This window comes from Salminus brasiliensis, chromosome 3 (genome assembly GCF_030463535.1).
Source record: "Salminus brasiliensis chromosome 3, fSalBra1.hap2, whole genome shotgun sequence".
In the NCBI taxonomy this organism is placed as follows: Eukaryota; Metazoa; Chordata; class Actinopteri; order Characiformes; family Bryconidae; genus Salminus; species Salminus brasiliensis.
Genome location: NC_132880.1, coordinates 6696788 through 6718392, shown reverse-complemented (window position 1 = coordinate 6718392; position 21605 = coordinate 6696788). Strand labels below are relative to the sequence as shown.

Genomic DNA, 21605 nt, shown 5'->3' with positions numbered 1-21605 from the left:
AGTGATACCTTTCCTTCATTTTAAATAGTAGGCCCCGAGCCAAAGTTTGGACATCCTAAGCACAGCAGGCAGTACTTAGTAACACCCCATTTGGGGAATTCCGCTATTTGTAGCAGCTAAGAGTAGCAGCAGAGTCTTGCATGTCTTGTTTGTTGGATGTTTTGACCATTATACCTTGCAAAAAGCTTCTGGTGGCTTCTGTGGGTTTCTTGAGCCGTCTTGCTTGCTTGCTCTTTTGAAGTCTATCCACAGATTTTCAGTGATCAAAACCTTTGAATGGTAAAACCTTCAGCTTGCACCTCTTGAGGTAGTCCATTGTGGATTTCGAGGCATGTTTAGGATCATTATCCTGCTGTCGAAGAAATCCTCTTCTCATCTTCAGTTTTTTTATTTACAGATGGTCTGGTGTTTGCTTCCAGAATGTGCTGCTGTTTAAAGTAACACTATGGGAAATTGGCATTTTTTGCTGCTGAGCTCCCCACTACACACAAGAAGTGTAATTCGGCCTTTGAGCCACCACTAAAGGACACATATTTCTGGACGGGCTGAGAGATACAGAACGTCATTGAAAGACGTATGTGGACTGAGGTAGTAGAGTAAAATTACTGTATTTTACACAATTTTAATTTGGGTTATGCAAGATAGTTACATAGTTCTCGCGAGTGTTATCCTGCCCACAGTTAGCAGCTCGCTGAGCCTGGAGTACCAATGATCTCTGTACTACAGATCAGTGGAGCATCATAATGTAATAATGTTGCTTTAGTTGAATCCATTCTTCCATCTACCAGTGAAATGTTGCTTGTGCCACTGGCTGCAACACAGCATGATCAATCCACCCATGTGCTTAACAGTTGGAGAGGTGTTCTAGCAATCAAGCAATTCTACCAGCAGAAAATGGCTACTTGCTATCATGTTACAGCCTTCAAGTGCTTTGTAGGCATCGACTGTTGCAATGTTCAAAGTGCTAGGCAGCATCTTCAAGGAGCCCATGTCTGCTGATTGTTTGAACATTGATTCAGAGGATTGAGGAGTCAGAGTGTTTATAAAGGCTTTGAAATGTGCATCACCTGGGCTTTTCTTACAATGATTGCGAACAAACCACAGCCCTAAAAAATAAATTCTTTACAGAATGACTTCTTTATGGCACCAAAAGCGGTTCTTTCATTGCATCACTCCAAGCGAAGGCAGACAGAGACGCTCCCAGACATCATTGCGTGGCTGGAATTGTTGCTATAAGTTTGGATAAGGTCTATCTCTATTGTACGCTGTAGCAATCACCAAGTGACTGATCTCAAACATTGGGTTGTGTTTCAGATTATCTGGAGAAAGAGAAAGGAGGGAGGTTCAGTCACACAGCTCTGGCTTTAGCTGGGACTGGATTTGTGTGTGTGTGTGAGAGAGAGATCCACACAGCTCGAAAATCCACACAGCTCGAAAATCCACACAGCTCTAAGGTCTAAAGGAAAGGTTGGGGATAGGCTGTCTATTCTGGTACACAAGAAATATTGCTTTTTGGTTGCAGCAATATTTTAGTACTATATGTGATGATGATCCTGAGCATTAAATCCATGGTATAGTACACATAAAACAGCAGTGCGTAGCAGATTTTGTGTACATGTGGGTGGTGTCCAGAAACTGGCAGCTTACTATTGAAATGCCCACTTCCAACTTTTCCATTCCAGTACCTCCAGACCTGGCTCTCCATTCCCCTGCTGCCCGCTGTCCTGCTCTAGGGCCTCACATTGATTCATCCTCACCTCACTGCATGGCTGTGACTGTTTGCTTGCATGGACTTTTAAATTTCACTCACGTTTTCATCTTTTATGGCTTGACAGCACATTTGCCATGTTCTGTTAATTCAGTATTGCTTTCTTGGTTTTTTATTGTGATATCTGGTGTCGACCAGAGAAGGATGGGTTCTACTTTTAAGTCTTGGTTCCTCTCAAGGCTTCTTCCTCTCAATCTGAGGGAGCTTTTTTTTGCCACTGTCACCACTGGCTTGCTCAAAATAGGCTTGGATGTGTGAAAACATTCATTGTGAAAAGCACTATAGAAATACATTTGAATAAAATTGAATAGAAAGTTTTAAATGTTTGTAGATTGTTGTGTAAAGTAACATAGTTTGGAGTGTTTTTGGATAGTGACAAAGTTATAGATTCCCTTTCTGTAAATGTGCTTTGCATCTGGCCAATGTGATAATGTCAAAATATAGATACATATAGATATTCAACACTTGAAATGATGCAAATACAATTTAATTTTTACCCAATTTCAATCCCCAATTACCCAGCCCACTAATAAGTACTCTCCCCCTATCACACGGAACACGCCGGACACTGGACTGTCTTTACATTTACATTTAGCTGACGCTCTTATCCAGAGCAACTTACAAAATTAGTCATATTACAGAGGAGGGCCAACATAATGTTAGGAGTCTTGCCCAAGGACTCTTATTGATGTAACGCAACATAGTCACCCAGACCAGGAATTGAACCCCAGTCTCCCACATGGTGTGGGAGCGCTCTGGTCGGTAGCGGTATTACCTTTTGCGCCACACCAACCTGACACATGCTTCTGCCGACACATGCACAACCAGCCACTGCCTCTTTTCGAACCACCACAAGTGGAACGTCGGAGGAAAGCACTGGGTACCCAGCTCTGATGCACCAGCTAGCAGATGCCCGTGCTGGCCAGCATCACACTGAAGTGATGTGAAGAAAGAAAGTGAAATGAAATGAAAAGAGCAAGGCCAGCTGTGCTCTATCAGGCTCCGGCTGCTGATGGTAGGCAGCATGACCCGGGATTCGTAGTCATAGTGTCATAGTGGCAGCATGGTTACATCATTGGTTTTGGCTCTCATCATAACAAAAAAAAATCACACTGGTGGGCCAAGTCACCTGAAATTCGTTCACCTTTACAGCACTTTTGCTGGATGGTGAGCTTTAGCGGTCTGTCTCAAAGAACTGCATTTGGTACATCCAGTCATTTGTTAAATGTAGACATTCTTTTAACATTGAATAGCGGTACTCAACACACATGGGCTCATTAACGTTATTAATGCAAATGGATTTCATTGACGCTAACCTAAATGTCACCTGATAAGCCATGTCCAGAGACTGGATCTGATAATTGCATTAATAAGGCCCATGTTACTCAAAGACAGACATTGTGCTATAAAATTTACATCATTGTAGCATGCCCATAGGCCCCCATGCACGCTCCATAATGCACAAAGCCCCTCCTCACATACTTCCAGTAATATTTTTCATGGACAGTTTTATGTTTCCGTCTCGTTTGACTTGATTTGATGGCCCGAAGTGAAATTAGACAAAAGGGATGGCTTTATTCCATTTAGCATTCTGTTTTTAGAAGTGGGGAATTAGATTGATTCGGGACTGTGGAAAGTGCTGTAGGCATTTACTGATAGCCGATTGGGCGCTGAAAGCATTTTTGCATTTTTGATTTATTCAATCGGCATATTGAATTTCAGAATGGCCACTGTTCATCCAGGTGGTTTTTATGCCTCTAATTCCTTTTCACTTGCTATGTTTTATTGATTTCCGTAAATTGACTTATTGATTTATGTATCAGGACGGTGCCCTTTGCTTTGCTGTCCTCGAGTGTTACACTGTGGCTCCTTCTGCTTGAGGATCATTGCCTGGCTTGCACTGTTTTCATAGGCAGTGAAATCCTCCATGAGCAAGCTTCCACACATGCCCTGGTGTGATGTATGAGCGTGAGGAAAACGTGAAGGGTGGGAACATGTGAAGTTAGTGTAGCGACATTAGCATTCATGAGAGGCATTAGTAGCATGGTTGAAGAACGTGATTATTATGGGTAGTGAGATTAAAAAACTGATCATATCACAGCTTGTCCTGCTGAAAGAAGCGTCTCATGAAATTAGGGATTAGCAGAATTAGAGATTTGAATGATATACTGAGGTGTAAAATCAAGCGATAATTACAGTGTTTCATAGTTTGATAATTTGCAAGAAAATCATATTAACAGACAATAGCTCTACTGCTGTGGCTTCCCTGAAAAATGCACACTAGGACGACACGTATTTACACAGTTATAGACTTAACAGTAGTAGTCAGTGTTGTGGATGTGTACGGTAGTGGTTCTCAAACTGGTCCTCATGAATCCAGACAGTAGTTTTTGCTCCAATTTAACACCCAGAACATAAGGACGGAGCAAAAATGTGGACCCTGAGGACCTGTGTGAAAACCCCTAACTCTAAAGCAAAAATAACAATACAACAAAAAATTATTTAATCAAATCAAATGAAATTTATTTGTATAGCACTTTTTGACAACTGCTGTTTGTCAGCTTTACACAGTCAGGAATCAGTAAGAGGACAAGAGATCAACAACATAAAAACCTAAGACCCCCAGTGAGCAATCTGCTAGTTAGCTAGCATTACATTCAGTAATATTGTTTATGAAATGAACATGAAGGAATAGTTTAAAGACAAAACAATATAACACGATTTATCATGACTTATCACCCCGACACATTGTCTCTCAATCAGGACATGGTTGATTTTAAACATATGCTGTTTTAGTCTACTTCGAGAGATGCTAGGCTAATGTTGCTAACAAACATAGGCCGGTCACCAATCTCATCTTGCCTAAATCTTAAATCTAAACAAGATGCAAGAAGTGGTTTACTAGACTGCAGTGATTGCACTGATTGCTCAAAATGGTCGTTCCACTGTTCAGCTAAGCGAAGAGGTTTGTTTATTAAGTCATACTGTGGTCTAAACAACATCGATTTGTCTGCTCAAAGCAAATGAAGCTCTGGATTCACTTTAATCAGGTTGAGATACGTGTTTAGATCTGTTTGGAAGCAAATAAATGAAGGCAATAAAGGTTTTGGGCGTGTATCTACAGAGACGAGATTGGCGATGGTATCAAGTGCAGTGTTTGTTAGCACCATTAGCATCTCCCATCTAATCGACTGGATCGGAGGTAAATAATTAGGGATGCACCGATTCCACTTCTTCCTTTTGCATACTGATACCAGATTTTCAAGTATCTGCCGATACTGAGCACCGATACCGACACCAACTCTGACTTAAATACGCGATAGATGGCTATAAATTCTCATATTTATACTGTTCCACTTTTTATAGGTTGCACTTATCCCAAATAAGACGTAGTAAGCTTGAAAGAACAGCGTTTACTGGTTGAAGAACTGCACATTTTGAAAAGTTTCAGAGCTATGGAAGAATAAAAATTGCCACAATGCAGAAACACGTGCAGGTAGGGAAGCATAATCTGGGAAGCAAAGTTCGGCCAAACAGCTTAGCTTTTAACTGGTGTTAAAATTCACATTTCAGAGCAGTGACAAAAATACCAGTTTAGAAACTGGAAAGTGCTTCTGCAGTGATTTCACATTCAGGTTCACATCTCTGTGTGAAAAGCTACTAAACTTCGGTGTGAGGCCTTTAAACAAGCTGCTGAAACTCAACCATTGGTTTCAGAACCAAGAAAACACCACATGGAAAGAAAAAGTGCTGTAAATGTAAAGGTGCCATTAAATGTCTGTTTAATGGTAATAACTAATTATTACTGTTTTTTACTGTTTTTTTTTAACATTTTCATAACAAAGTATGCAAACCAAAATGTACATAAAAAATGTACGTAAGTCGGTGCTCTCTATTGCCGATACCGATACTGTGTGTAAGTGGCAGTATCAGCGCCAATGCCGATATGGTATCGGTATCAGTGCAACACTATAAATAATAAATCATACTGTAACGGTCACTTTAAGGTGGGGTACAGTGCGCATGTGCATGGTGAGAGTCAGAGCAAATGATGGAGAGTGTGGAGGAAAACGCGGGAGAGTGTGTGCGTATGGTGAACTGTGCTGGGTTGTAGCTTGGGTTCTCCAGCTGGTGTTGTCTCGGAAGTTGTGACGAGCGAAGTCGAGGTGCTCTCATTGCTCATTAAAAACTGTCTCTGAAACCCCTGCACAACGTGTTCTCTGTGTGTCTCTTCATGGAGCTAAGTATTCACCTCTCCACGAGAGCACCCACCTAACACCATACTTCCAGTCGTTACAATACTAATGAGATTTTCTGCCAAAGTTCTGAAGGCTAAAGGCTTAATTTCCTCACTTTTAGCTTACAAATAAAAGCCGGTCTGCACCGATTTCTATTAAACATCATTATCTCAGGTCTACATACAACTAAATAAACCATAATTAGGTATTATTATAATATTAAATGCACGTCTGTGTGTATATAAATGCGTCTGTTGGAGTATGTACCACATAGTGGACTGTGTGTTGTGTTCATGGCCAGGTGGACGTTGTTGACGTCCAGTAATCCCCCCCTCCCTTCTGACTGCAGTGAAATGTAAACGTAAGCGGACAGGCTTGTTTGATTTCTTGATCTTGCGGTACGCTCATCCAACGTGACAAGATTTATCCGCGAGTCATGTCGTTGTGAGCGGAACGGCCCTGTGTATGGGTGTGTGTGTGTGTGTGTGTGTGTGAGCGTTCTGGGCTACGGTGCTGAGCCTTGCTGAGCACTCTAATCTGAGAGTAATCCATTTCTGCCAGATAATGACCCACACACCCACTGCACTCGGCACGCTGCACGCAGGAACACACTCCTCGCAGGGGCTTTGATGTCTGCACATAGATAACACAGCGTCAGGGTACTCCTTCTTTGTCTCTCTCTCTCTCTCGAGCGCTCTATCTTTCTCTCCCTCTCTCCTTTGCTTCTAGTCTTGTTTCTTCTTGTTTTCTGTCTTTCCCACAATTTCCATTTGTCTCTGAATCAGAGGGGAGTCCCTATCCCATACAGTCATGGGCAAAAAAATAGGACACTCCATGAAGACTCCTTGAAGTCTTTATTTTTAACATATGAGACATGTAAACTTCATTTCGAGAGCTGGAGGTAATATAGCTAAACACATACAACTGAAGAAATGTCTTTAAAACAGGAAAAAGTTAGAACACTCCCACATTTACCTCCCCAGACAGGAGTTAAACCTAGTCCAAGATTAAATTTGACCTTTATTGGACAATCACCATTTTCAGAATTCTGCATAGTCCAAGACTAGGCTTAATGCCTAGCTGTGTCCAAAACTGTGCCCTATGCACTGTCTAGTGCACTACTTTAATGCAAAATAGGGTTCTGCCATTTCCTAGTGGTATCTGAAAACGCAGTGCTGTATTTTCAGTGCCTTGCAACAATACCACAATGCACCGTAATATATAGTGTACAAACGATGTACACTAAACGAATGTGGAATACCCATATTTCTGAGGCTTTCAGAGAGAAGGTTGTAGATGCAGATGAGTCTGGAAAAGGGTTTAAAAAGATCCCAGTCAAACAAAGCAGCCTTTCCAGGAGTGGCAAAAACGTTCTCCCAGCCATTATCAGAGACTGGTAGGGGGTTATAGGAAACGTCAAATTGAGGTTATGTCAGGAGGAAATACCACCTATTAGGGCATAAGGCTAAATGTTTCCTCACAAGAACACTGTTTTCTTATTTATTAATTACATTTCTTCATTTGTATGTGTTTACTTATATTACCATCTCTCATAATTCAATTCAAATGAAATCCTGGGTTAGACGGAAGCTAGCAATTTGGGTTAAAGCCTATAACAACTAGATACATAACATTGTACATGTCAGATTGACAGTAATGTAGTAAAATCTGAGCTGTACCAAGTGGAGTTTTGAGAGGAGGGGCATGCCTGAAACCCCTCCTCCTCCCAATCTTACATCCTATGAATTCCCATCCCTACTTTCCATGTCCAATAAAAATTGTTTATATAACCCAGCACCACCCCGTCACTCAGTCATAGCTCTCAGTCCACTTATCAAAGGGGGCACAAAGCAGAAACCACCTGAAATCCAGCCCGAACCCCAACCAGTTCTTTGAGTTCCCTTCCTCCTCCATGTCCCACATTTGATAATAGCCTAATGTGTGCATTGAGTCCTTGCTGGGGTCCCACACACCACACTACACCAGTAAGAGCCTGTTTACACCTGGCATTAACATGTGTTTTTGGTGGTCGGATCACATTCGGAATTCCCCATGACAAGCCAGATGTAAACACTCCCAGGTGATCAGATTATGATCGGATCACTCAAACCACATTCCAAGGTGGTCAGAGACGGATCTTGTCCACATTTAATACAGTGGTAAATTGAATGGGTTTTCTGTGATCGGATTTGTTCCCTTGTGGTTTAAATAGTCTGGCGCATTTTCTCGGGACTGCGAGAGCCATCTGTTGTTCCATTGCGGTGTCACACTGGGTGTGTAAACAGTGTCCGGTCAAAGTAGATCCAGATACTATCTGGATACAATACGCATGGTAATGCCAGATGTAAACAGGCCCCTATAGTCCCCGAGCAAGACTCCTATCTCTTCATTATGCTACCTGTGTAATACGATTCAAGTATAAGTTGCTCTGGGTAGGAGCATCACCCAAATGCCATAAATGTAAATATCAATTGATTATGTTCGATTCCCACAGTGCAAAATCAATGCAGTTAAACTCCCACCTTCAGACTAATGCATGGGTCATTGCAGGTTGACACTCCCTCGTCTGTTAATGTAATAATTGCACCTGAAAATGAGCTACCTTTTCTCTTTCACACTCCTGATTTCTCACCTTCATACTTCTCTTTCTCCCCTATCCTCCATGTTGGCACTGCTGTTCACTTTCCTCTTCCTCTCTCCCACTCTTCACGTATCTGTAAATCCTCTTTCTCCCCTTCCTCCCTCCTCTTCAGATCATAACCAGGCTCAAACTGCAGCAAGGCTGTGGTAGAGGGAGATTGAAATGTCAGTCTTTCACAGCTGAGGGCTGTTGAAAGAATAGTGCTTGCTTGTGTTGTTCCCCCCCCCCCTCCTCCTCATATAAGCCTCCACCAGCTAGAAATGATGGCTCAATTGTCCTCTAGGGAAACGTTAAGGTCATGTTGCCTGAGCTTCACTTTAAAGTATCAGATTTACACACTTTTCTTCCTTACCTCAAATGTAGTCCATTTACCAAGACATGTTTGATGTTTGAGCTTTGCAGTGAGCTAACGGTTGAAGCTTATGCGATAGTGGTTACCCAATTGCATGCCTAAAATACCTCACAAATTTGCCTTAAACTGCAGTACCTTGCTGTGTTATCGCTAATAGACTTGCTCATTAGATTTCTGCCACTGTTACCATGACACACTGTTATCCATGGAAATGGATGGAAATACCAGACATTCTGTTGCTAGCTGTGCAACATACTGCGTTGTTGTCTATTTTAGAAGATTCGAGGACATCATGAACCTCATCAGCCAGTCTGTTTGAGGGTATGGATTGAGGCATTCAGTTTGAACGATGCTAACTGGTGTATCTAAGTACATTTTCCTTACATTGTAGGGAAAGAAGCATCGTAGGCACTGTACAAAGCTAAAAAAACACTTTTCGTACACCCAACATGTTTTAGCTGATAGATTACATTTGAATTAAAGGGGAAAATCTAATGCATTTCAGTGTTCCCCAAGTGATTCCTTTAAGAAAAGGAGAAAAAAATTAGTACTTGAGGTGGTTTAGAGAGCCCACTAGAACAGGGAACCATATCTGTGTGCCTGTCCCAGCATGTCCCCCATGTTTTCCTCTAAAATATCTCTTTCGTGTGAAGACTGTGTTTTTTTTCTCCTTCGTGTCCGTATCTTTGTACTTGAATGAACCTTCGGCGTGCTCCACTTCCCTCGCAGCCCAAACACTGTCTGCTCTGCAGCTCTTCTGTTGGGAGCTGCTCCCTCCTCCAGGCTGGATGCCCTCGGCCTACAGCAAATCAATACTCCACGGGGGACACACACACACACGCCTTCTACACACACCGCTGTATGAATGACTGCAGCCAAAACAAAGCCCACACACGGTTTAGTGGACTCAGAGAGATTAGTCTAGTCCAGTGACAGAGAGCTCTCTCTTTCTTTTGTCTCTACCCACTCAGTCAGTATCTCTCACTCTGTCTCCCTGCTCTGAACTGGGTTCAAGATAAGGAACATTTGTTGAATGAGTTGAATTAATTATGGTGTCCATAGACTTCTGAAGTTGGGTTGTCATGCTGTAGTTGGTGTCATGCATGTAGCATTGAGCTGGGGAGCAGTATTGTCTATTCAGTACTGCTGTTGTCACTGAATGCTCAAATCTGAAATTTCTGAATAAAGAAATTAAAGAGAGAGCGGGTGTCCCAATACTTTTGTCAAAATACTGTTTGACAGACACAGCTATTCAAACGGATTGCAATACTACAGGATGATTTGTAGGGAGCAATATGGCCTCTGTTGTTTCAACATTAATACATCAAAAACACATCAATCGTTTGTCAATCATGTGCAAATGATTGCCGTGATCTGCCGAGGCAGTGTGACGCGAATGTGCTAAAGACATCTAGGGAAAAGTCTGATTAGTCGATTAATCATATAGTTGTCAATAGTTTAATCAGTCATAGGGACAGCCGTTAAGCACTAGTAGTCTTTAGGCAGGATTCTTCATGAGACGACACTGTGTACCTGACAAACCGATTTTCTAAAATTGCTCATCGTTGTAGAGCTTTCTTAAAAGCTGCTGAAGTGCTGAAAAGCGGTACATCGGCCAAACTGCCCGACTCTGTTTCAGCTCATTAGCTAATCATCTGCCATGGCCATGTGAAATAAAACGTCTAAAGTGAGAGAATGAGAGACATACAGTACAATACAGCGGGTTCTGAAACAAAGGAGGAGCAGGCAACTTCAGAGCATCACCCCAGACAGTTCAAGCAGAAGCCCATAGCTTTAATGAGGATCAGTGGCACTGTTCTAGATCTTCCTAATGGTCTGTCTCTCCCTCTTTTTCCATCCTCACTCAAAGTAAAGGCTAAAATGACAGTTTGTTCCAATTACACTCGACACCCTGTTATTTTTTCACGTCCTGCAAACTGCTGTAGACAAACTTTGAGCCCATGTTTCAGAGCTCCATCAAGAGGAGTTTGGTCAGGAAAGCATCTTTTTTAATCCACAGAAATCTCTCTGGCTATAAAATGTATCAGGCTTGTTGAAACGTTCCCTTAAAAATGTAGAGGTTTTCCTCTGATGACTCGTCCTGTTTGAAGGCCTTGTTTGTGCAGGTGTTGCTGCACAGTAGAACAGTGCGCCACAGCTGAACTGCTGAGCATGATTTTGATTTTGAGGCCTTTGCAAACACCGCCGTAATGTGTGCCATGGGCAATATTCTTTCTCTCCTATCTGGGCCCCCTGTTAAGAGCCATGTTTGTGCTGTCATGTCATGCAGGGTAGGCTGGGAGGTGTGTTTGAAGACCTGTGTTTGGTTTGAGGGCCATTAGCTCTGTCCTGTGTAGAAACTGGACTGCTGTTTGCTGTTTGTTTAAACACCATTATGACCTTGTTTGTTTTTATTGATTGTGTCTTGGCAGCAGTCACCTGATACCGTCCCAGGACCCAGCGCCAGCGTCCCCACCAAGTCCAAGGTAGGGAAGTGCCCTACACACACACATGCATGCATGCACACACACAATAAAACCATGTAGGTCTTTTAGTACTTTAAAATACTTAAAATAATACTTAAAATAATACAAAATACTATTAATAATGTAAATAACAATAATACAAGAAGCCAACTCCGCTCAAGCTATGCCGCTCACACGCACAGTATACGCAGTGCAGTATAAAGTTCTCTCTCTTTCTGTGCACAAACACATACCCACCCACCCACGCTTTCATTACTATTCTCTCTGTGTGTGAGACGTGGCTGAGACGGCCCGTGGTGTTCATCTGGGTGCTGATGAGTCTCCTCGTTTGCACTTTGGCCGTTTGATCTCACGCTGCTGGTTATGATAATTGATGTCTGCATCTACGAATCTCTTTTAATCCGAACATGAGTCAGATTAAGAGCACTACCTCACCGCATAATCGCTCTGCTCATCAGCCCGGCCTGGGCAGGAGGGTGCGTGACGGCGTGTGGGTGCTCAATGGACGGTCCCACAGAAAAACGAGATGAGCGAGATAAAAGAGAAAATTAGAACACACCTCTCCCGGAGTTTGGGGCCGGAAGTGGAGCCTTGTGGGACGCCACGAATTCCATTGCTTAAATTGCTTGAGGGGAAAAAGAAGTGGATAAATCTGTAGAAATCATAATGTTAGCAAAATCCTTAGTCAACCAAATGACTGGAGTGTATAATAATTAGTCAGATGATATTTTGGAGTACACTAAAGTATCATGAAGCATTCACTGTTCACTAGGGATGTGCATTGGCAAGAATCTGCATCACCAAACTGGCAGTACAGAATAACCAGCAACAAATGCAACATTCACTATGCTGGTCAAGAGCTGGCTTGACCATCAAAGACCAGCTTTGACCATTGCCATATGATACATCTCTGCAGAAAAATCCAGCTCAAGGCCGGAATTTGCTGGTAGCTGGTTTCGGATGGTCAAAGCTGGTCTTTGATGGTCAAGGCAGGTTCGGTGATGCAGGTCATGCTGGTTGACCAGCATGGTCAAGCTTAGTTATACTGGTGGTCTATCTTGGTCAGGTAGATCATGCTTGTACATCAGCTAAACCATCAAACCCAACTGAAAACCCAACACTGGTTTCTATTATAGGTTCCCTTTAAACAGTTTTGATGAGCCCCAAGAACCAGTTTGAGAACTATTTGCCTAGTTTTAGGTCTGAATTTCCTGCTATGATCATAATCCTGTCCTTGTTTCTAGATGTGGTGCCTAACAGAGTTCATTTACATTTACATTTACATTTAAGGCATTTAGCAGACGCTCTTATCCAGATCGACTTACAAAAGTGCTTTGCTATTTACCCAAGAATAACCTCAGCTAGTTTAAATAGACAGAAAATTCAAAGATACCTCTAAATTTAGACTCTACTAAACACGTCAGTAAGGTGACCACTCTGCTATTCACCCAAGTATTCTCTGAAGAGGTGGGTCTTCAGTCTGGGTTTGAAGACAGCGGGTGACTCGGCCGTTCGGACACCCAGGGGAAGTTCGTTCCACCACTTTGGTGCCAGGACAGAAAAAAGCCTGGGCTTGTCTTCCGTGGATTTTGAGGGATGGCGGGTCGAGCCGAGCCGTATTTGAAGCTCGAAGGGCTCTCCGTGCAGATCGGCTTTTGACTAGTTCATCTTTTCATTGTTGAACATGGGAATGAGCTGAGCAATGGTCAGAATAGTGGATAAGACCCGTCCCCTCTTGCTTAAGCTTAATTAGCTTGTTCAATAGTTGGGCTGCTTTGGTTTAAGCAGGTTATGGCCCCGGCACGTGACACATCAGTTGTCTGAGGTTTAATTTTGAGCTTTGTCAATAATGCTAAAGGTGTTTTTGAACATGCAGCGGAGGCGAGGACTCTATTGACTGAATAATTGAATAATCCATGGAAAGAGAGAGAGAGAGTGAGCCCGAGCGCGAGAGAGATCGAGAAAGACAGGAGGATGTCCTCGTTTCAGACGTAGATCATTTGATGAATGGAATATCCATGCTTTTATGCGGTCAGAGCCACAGTGACACCACTTGCCTCTGGGATTTTTCCTGGTGGCGTGTATTTGTGTGTGTTTGTTCCTGCGCACCCTGGCACCACAGGTGACGTAACCCACTGTTTGTGTGTAAATGCCTAAGCCGAGGCCACCGGGGTCATGTGGTAAAGACTGGGTTTAAGTTTTGCATACAAAACAAAGCTTGGCGGAAACAGCACACAGCAGAACAGCTGACGCTCTTCCTGCCAGAGAGATAAGCTGCTGGACAGGCTTATAAATGTATGAATGCAGTTGGAAATGTATGTACTAAAACATTTATCACGCTCCCTGTCTATCCACTCACTCTGTTTACAAGTCCCTGGCTTTTCTTCTCTCCCTCTCTCACTCTCTCTCTACCTCTTTCTCTCTCATGGACACTGTCCAAAGCTTTTCAGAAATGAGCATGTTCTCTTGATTGGTTTCTTAATGTTATCAATATCTTTAAAATAAAAAAATAACTGAGCATTGCCACTGCCCACACATTTCAGACCTTGTGAATGAGGGTTGGGTACCAAAGTGGTCACTTTTAAGGGTACTGGCCGAATTACGCCGGTACTAGCGAGTACCAATTCATGTCAAATAACTAAGTGCCACATTTCGGTTCAAGGTTAATGCACAGTCATAATAATGGTGAGCGTATTGAGTGTAGTACCATTTCCCCAAACTTGACGCAGACAGCGCTCTCTGCAGTAAAGCTGGTCATGGCAAACACTTGGTCAAACACAAAATACATGCTGAAAAGCTGAAATACCATTTTTAATAGCCTGAAAGCCGTGTCACCCGCAACAGCTGCCACTAACGCTAGCCGCATGTCTTCAGCCAATGCCAGTCCGTAGACATGACAATGATGCTCAATTTCTTTGCACAGTAAACACAAGAGCCGGGTCTTTCGGTTTGTGTCTATGGTCATGCTTTTTTTTTTACACTGCAAGAGACAAAAGCGGCACAGTGACCGGAAGTCATTTCATTTTCAGTGAGAGTCAGTGCAGTCAGTCAGCAAGTTGAACTTTACTTAACTCAACTTGAGCTCAACTTCAGCAACTTAAGCTTTGCTCAACTTTATGCACATGAGCAGAGACACAGGGCAGCAACTACCAGTCAGAACACAGGTTCTCACTTTCCCTTAAAACCACTCTCTTGACTTTGGTGAATAAATATTGGTCTTGGTCTTCTTGTTTCTACTGGTTGCTGTTCCTTTTTTTCTTTATTCCAGTTCTAATATTGCACAATTGTAAACAGTACCCAACCCTAATTGTGATATCGGCACTCATCAGTACAGTGCACAATGATATCAATCATTCGCAGCAGAACCTGCATAAAGGTTTAGCTGAGTCAAGAGTAGTAGTGCACTGTTCCACTGTGCAGCTTTGCATGTACAAGTATAACAGCCAACTTAATGGCTGAAGAAGTCAATGAATGAGTGAGATGTTTTTTTTTGAGTGGTAGAGCATAACTCACTATGGCACTGTCTCTCTCTCTCTCTCTCTTTTTCTAGCAGACATGCTCTCAGAGTTTCCCTTGTGCTGGCCGTGCCCTCAGAAATGCGTTCTTGTCCCATGGCCCGTACCCTGCCAAAGATAAGATCCACCTGGCCCGGATTATCAGGTGAGAGGACGATTGTCTGTGTGTGTGTGTGTGTGTGTTTGTCACTGTGTAGCAGTGAAAGCAGGGTGCTCTGTAAGAGCAGTGAATGGAGTATTGATCTGGGCGCATGCCTTTGTAGTAGTGACGCTGGGAGCTGATCCGTGTGAACATAAAGTCCTGTTCATCAATCCAAGGATCAATGTGACTCCTGTGTTATAGACGGGGTGGGTGTGGAAGGGTGGGGGATGTGTGTGTGTGTGTGGGGGGTTGCAGTAGGCTGACTCATCACTGCTTACTTACACTGCTGCGATCAATAACCTCCATCCGCACGGCAATCTGACTGGACTGACGTGTGTGTGGTGGCCAGTCAGGAGGTGGAGGAGCTCCTGGGTTGCATGTGGATGGGAAGCGGACATGTGCTGGGGATGCACATTAGATAAGGTGGGCTTAGGCAGAAGCAGCACTCACATGCACACACACATATGGTTCTACTAAGGGTGTTTTATCTGTCACAGAAAAGCCAAAGAGGCAGCTGAAGTGCACAAAAATAGGGTTCTGTCTGGTTTCAATTCTGGTTCTCTAAAGGAGCATTTTGACAGATGGTTGTTTAGAGAAGCATTTTTTTTAATAAAATATGAGTGTTTCAGAAATTTTAAGAACCTCCACTTAATGTAAAGGTTCTAGGATGAACTCATTCTTGGCTGTAGAACATAATATGAAGGTTCTTTAAACATTTAATGGGTTAGTGGAGGTCACAAATCTCAAATGTGGTTCTTTAGGGAGCCAGGGTTTTTTTTTCCTGTGGCAGCTCTCAAAGAACCTGGAGCATTTATAGAGAGCTAAGAACTTTAATTGATTCTTGTTAATAGAACAATTACATAATTAAATATATATGTAAAAATAAAAATCCAAAACGGGTTCTATAAAGAACACTTACATTAGGATAGAACCTTTACATTAGGTTTGAGTTCTTTAAAGTTTGCATGAACAATTTTTTTAGGGAGCTTGTTTTTTTATGTTGTATCACTCAAAGAACCTTCTGTAGAACCTTTTTTATATATAGTTTAAAGAACTATTGTAATGAGATGTGGTATAAAGGTACAATATAGTGTAAAGGTTATATGAGCTGATATGAAGACTATAGGTTCTAAACATTTAAATTATATGAAGGTTCTTTAACATTAACTGGTTAGTGGTACCTCAAATGAATCGATTCACATAAATCAATTGTGTTAATTGATGATTGCTTACAGAACCATTTCATGATTAGAAGTAAGGTTAAAAAATCAAACTAAAGGTTCTAGACCAATTAAAGCCAATTTCTCCTAGAACCGTACGCCCTAGAGAAGAACCGCCTGGGAGTGTAAGTGCAAAAAGAGAGCAGTAGAATATGGCTGTCACTGGTGAACTAGTGCATTGACAATAATGTGCTTTTGTGTGTGTCCATCTGCAGGAGGAGCTATGTGGGCGTTGAGCTGGTCCAGTGGCTGCTGGAGCAATGTGTGTTCGTCCAGTGCAGGATGATGGCAGCTCGGGTTTGGCAGGTGTTGCTGGAGCTGGGCATCCTACACTCAGGTAACTCAGTATCTAAGCATACTGGCCACTTCTTTAGCAGCACATGTCATAGGTGGTGTTCGGAGGTTTACAGATACTCGTGATGAACATGAATGTGCACCCACTTTGTGCAATGTACCAGTTTCACTAGCAGCAAAACAGCCCAGGGTCTAGGCTTGAGCAGTATCACAATGAGGACGGTATTTCAAAATGTAGACATGTCTGACGTGTCACTTTTCTTGTTTGTCTATCTGGTACAAGGCCAAAAAATTCCCCTATGTGCATTTAAGAGAGCTGAGGGTGGGGGTGCTGTGGGTAATCACAGATTAGTGATGTTACACTCTGACTTACCTCTGACACTCTACTAAATGAGTCTGAAAACAGTTTAAAAAACTCCTAAGACCATTCTCTTGACTTTGTGCTCTCAGAATTGAGTCTTGAGACAGGCTTGATCCTCTAAACATGTGTGATTGGAGCCGTTGGCCGTTCTGTTACTCCCATCACCAGTCGCTCAACTTCCTTCTCTCAGACACAAGTTTTGATCATCAGCACTTGTGCCTGTAGCTCAGCAGTTAGTCAACAGCAGCTGCACTGGGCTGCCTGATACTTGGTGGAGCTGTAGTCGAGCTAGTTAAGCAAAAGCCAGCTTAGCAAGTTGCCACAGATCCAAAACCACAGGAAGAAACTTTCAATTTCAGCTTTAGTGCTTTCAACAGCAGTCGTTTGATCGTTACTCACTGGTCGCTTGTCCGTCATTATTGTCTAAAGTGTTTTTTTTTTTTTTTTTCAGCCAGACTTCAATTTATGCTCACTAAGCTAATGCTAACCTGCTTCTCTCTCCTGATTCAGAGCAGTTTAGCATTTAAAATAGTCAGAATTTAAACAGTTTTATACAACTGAATGTTGTATTTGGTCATTTTTCAGGTTTAAAATAAGGCAGGATAAGATTGTATGGAAGCCACGTAAACGTAACCCAACCCCCTTTGTAATACCGTATACTGCAGTATTATTTTGAGGTGGCATAACGGTATGGAAAAAGTGGAAACTGCCCAACCCAAACATAGTGCGATGCTACCGCCACCATGCTTAACAGTGAGTACAGTGTTCTGCTGTAGCCTTACTGCTAGACTTACTGCAGACCTTGCTAGACCTAAAGCAGAACTTCAGCAGACTTCTATTCTCATTGCTAGACTTTCCACTAGCCTTGCTGCAGACCTTACTGCCGCTTACTACTTCAGTGCTCTGCACACCAGTGGGCTCTTAGTTAATTGACCTATTGATTCCAGCCATCCCAGCGCACTGTACATCATTACACTGCGCACGTGGGCGAATTGGTCACCTCATTATATGCCATCATGTTCTTCTCTCAGGTAATTGAATCTATTCACTGAGCCTAGCCGGCTGTGACGTGTTAGCATCATCTCATTAAACAATGCTTAAACAAAACAAACTGATCCATACAAACCACCTGCTCGAAGTTCTGTGCTGTGGGAAACTTCTCGAATGCACTATAGTCTGCCTCCCTAATGCAATATACCTAATTCTTACGACATGCTCTCTGATTCCGCGTTGACTGATGGATAGGTAGTTTGAAAACCCATTTAAGAACCGGCTAAACTCAGTACATATACACTGCATGTCCAAATGTTTGTGGACTCCCCCTCTAATGAGTGCATTCAGTTATGTTAAGCTACACCCCTTACTGACACAGATGTGTTTAGTCCCTGTAGAGAAGTACTGCCAATAGAATAGGACTCTCTGGAGTAGATAAACATGAACATATTGGCCCCATGCCTAATGCCAGGTGTGGGCTACAGGGGTATAAAGCCTCCCAGCATTGAGCTGCGGAGCAGTGGAGGAACTGTGTTCTCTAGAATGAGAAATTGTGCTCCATCCAATACTTTTGGGATGAGTTAGGAAATTAGGAGATGAGGTGGAGTGGTGATCATCCAATATTCATGACCTCACTAATGCTCTTGTTGCTGAATGCAATCAAAGTAATGCTCCAAAATCTAGTCGAAAGCCTTCTCAGCACTATAGAGACTTTTAGCTGACGCTCTTATTCAGAGAGACTTACAAGGTTACTTGCATTACAAAGGTGGGCCAATGTAGCGTTAGGAGTCTTGCCCAAAGACTCTTATTGGTGCAGCACAGCATAGTAACCCAGACAAAAATCGAACCGCAGTCTCCCACATGGTGTGTGGCATGGTGTATGTGGCATGGTGTTTGTTATCTGTTGCGCCACACCAACCACAGTCTCCCACATGGTGTGTGGCATTGTGTGTGTGGCATGGTGTGTGTTATCTGTTGCGCCACACCTACCACATCCTGCTTCAACAAAAGCAGGATTGAAACAATGAATGGGCAATGAACAAGTGTCCCAATACTTTTGTCCATTTAACCATAGAATTTGTAAAACCATGTAATGAATATGGTAATGGTAATATGGCTATGGTAATAGTTGCAAGACATTGAAAAGACCTAAGCAACATTAGAAATATGTGTTTGGAAAAAGACAGCATTCAGCTTTTACACACCTTAAAATAGTCTTCCTCACCCCTCCAGCCTGTAAACGGGGTGTTTTAGAGATTTGACACCCTGAGTTCAGCTTATTAAAGGCCTTGTGCTTAGCTGATGTGCCAGACAGGGCTGCAATGCACAGTGTAATTTCAATGTAAATCTAATCACCTGTGTAACTAAGCATGTAATTAATTGTGTAGCTACATCATTACATTGAAACACTGCAGGACAGCAGTAATAAGACCTCCGTCTCGGCTTTGTATCCAAATGTGTTTTTCCCAGTGCTGGATTTGCACTGCAGTAATTCTGTCCTTCACTTGTCCTGGGTGGTGTAGTGGACCAGCGGGTGGTGTTTGAAGACTCCAACACATACTACCAGTTCTCCTTTGAAGAGTGTGATGCCCAGGGTTGTGAGTTCCGCTCAGAAGAGGAGTGGCAGAATGGGGTCCGGCTGCTGCTGCAGCTCGTCCCCTACGTCCAGTTCAGGGTCGTCAGCCCGTAAGTATGCACATTCACAGACATACGCACATTCATATGAGAACACACAGGATTTGCTGTATTTTTACTGTTTTTCTCTTTTTGACTTAACAGCCAACCCAGTCAAATACAGCTATTTAGACCCTGCCTCTTAGCAGGTTTTATTCTGTCTGATGGTGGCGTTCCCTACCCTGTTTGATATGTGATTTAGACACCAGTCATTTTCCTGTTCCTTCTCAGTCATCTCCCTCCATCCAGGGAGCAAAATCTGGCGGGCAGCTCACAAGGCCTTGGCATTGCCAATCCAACAAATTACTAGAAAGTCCTACCTATTCATGTTCTGATGTAATCTTGGATTCATACTGGGTTAAAATCATTCTACAATTATTACTGTAAAACTGCAAAAACTACACACACTGCAGATTCATGCTGGATTATTAGCATTTCACATTTACAGGCTACAGATTCATACTGGATTAAACTATCTCTACAATTTTACTGTGAGTCTGTAACCAGTACACACACTACAGATTCATACTGAATTTAAAAAGACTTCACAGATGTTTCTATCAGCCTCAAAAGCTACGCACACTGCAGATTCATACTGGATTAAAATCACTCCACCATTTTTTACTGTCAGCCTGTAAAAGCTACGCACACTGCAGATTCATACTGAATTTGAACCACTCCCTAATTTGTCCAATCATTCTCTAAGAACTACACTCATTGCAGATTCATACTGGAACAAAATCACTCTGCGCTACTGTTTGTTTCTTGCATCCTCTGCATATGCATGCTGGATTAAACTGACTCTATAGTATGTGCTTTCAGTCACACAGTGCAGATTCATACTGGATTAAAAATATGGCTCTCATCTGAAACCTCCCCAGGCAACTTAGAAACATGTCAGATTATGAAAAACATGCGTGTAATGAGGTCTAAACTTACAAGTGCTTCTGGTCACATGTACAAACACAAGTGAGTTGTGAGTGAAGCCCTAAACGGTCTGGACAGTCACTGTGCAGGAATGAGTAGCCCCTTCACTGCGCTTGACCAGAACGGGTGCTGTGTTTGCACTTGGGTAATGATTGGCCCTGGATGGATCTAGGTCAGTGTGTGACGACATATTCAAATGGGACTATGTGTGTATGCGAGTCACTGGCTTCAGATCAGCACCTGTCCTACCTACCACTCTGTATGTACACACGTTACAGTGACCCACAGTGTACTGCAGGTAGTGCCCTGTCTGTTGTGATGAGGGATTTGTCTCTGTCCAAATATGTAGATCTGATAGACTAGGAAAACTGCCAAAGAGACCTGCTTCCAGGATTGCTAGAAAAGCCAGTCAGACCCCCTGTTTGACCACAAAAGACCTTATAAGGACGATTAAGCAGAATCTGAAGTGGTGGTGCGCTGCAGCACCTGCACAAATATGACCTTCACCCCTTAACACTCTAAGGCTTATTGCACACTAAGGCGTATTACTCAGTAACTACGGGTAACTACTGGTGGGGCTGTTCTCTGGTAATAGATATTTGTAATAACACTTTCGGCTGGCCAACGGATCATTTTTAAGGGGTCAATGCATCCTCACCACATAGCAGCATCTACCCAAGGCTGATGCATTTTGGTGTCCTGTGGACTGGCTGCAGAATTTCATTAAAAGACCACCTCTCCAACTGTTAAGCACAAGGGTGAAGCAATCATGCTTTGGGATTGGGTTGCAGCCAGTGGCACGGGAGGACATAGACTATATGGACAAAAGTCTACAGGAGCTTTTATGACATCCCATACTAAACCCATAGGCATTAATATGGTGGTGGTCGCCCTTTGCAGCTCTAACAGCAGGTCTGGAGCTCTGCAGTTATTGAGGCAGCAATAAGGCAGTTGGAGACTTTTCTGCACTATGCTCTGAGCTCAGCACTCGGCT

The 21605-nt window shown here is 42.8% G+C and overlaps 1 protein-coding gene across 4 annotated transcripts in view; it reads left to right on the top strand.

Annotated features, from left to right (window-relative positions):
• Positions 1–21605, top strand: part of rapgef5a (Rap guanine nucleotide exchange factor (GEF) 5a) — a 97696-nt gene that overhangs the window by 6323 nt on the left and 69768 nt on the right. Inside the window, exons 2-5 of one of the 4 annotated variants that reach the window (XM_072675313.1) lie at positions 11435–11485; positions 15039–15145; positions 16578–16699; positions 19534–19696. In XM_072675313.1, the coding sequence (XP_072531414.1) occupies positions 11435–11485; positions 15039–15145; positions 16578–16699; positions 19534–19696 (443 nt within the window). Of the gene's footprint in view, positions 1–11431; positions 11486–15035; positions 15146–16577; positions 16700–19533; positions 19697–21605 lie in introns of all 4 variants that reach the window. The other 3 variants (XM_072675312.1, XM_072675311.1, XM_072675310.1) reach the window with 3 other exon arrangements.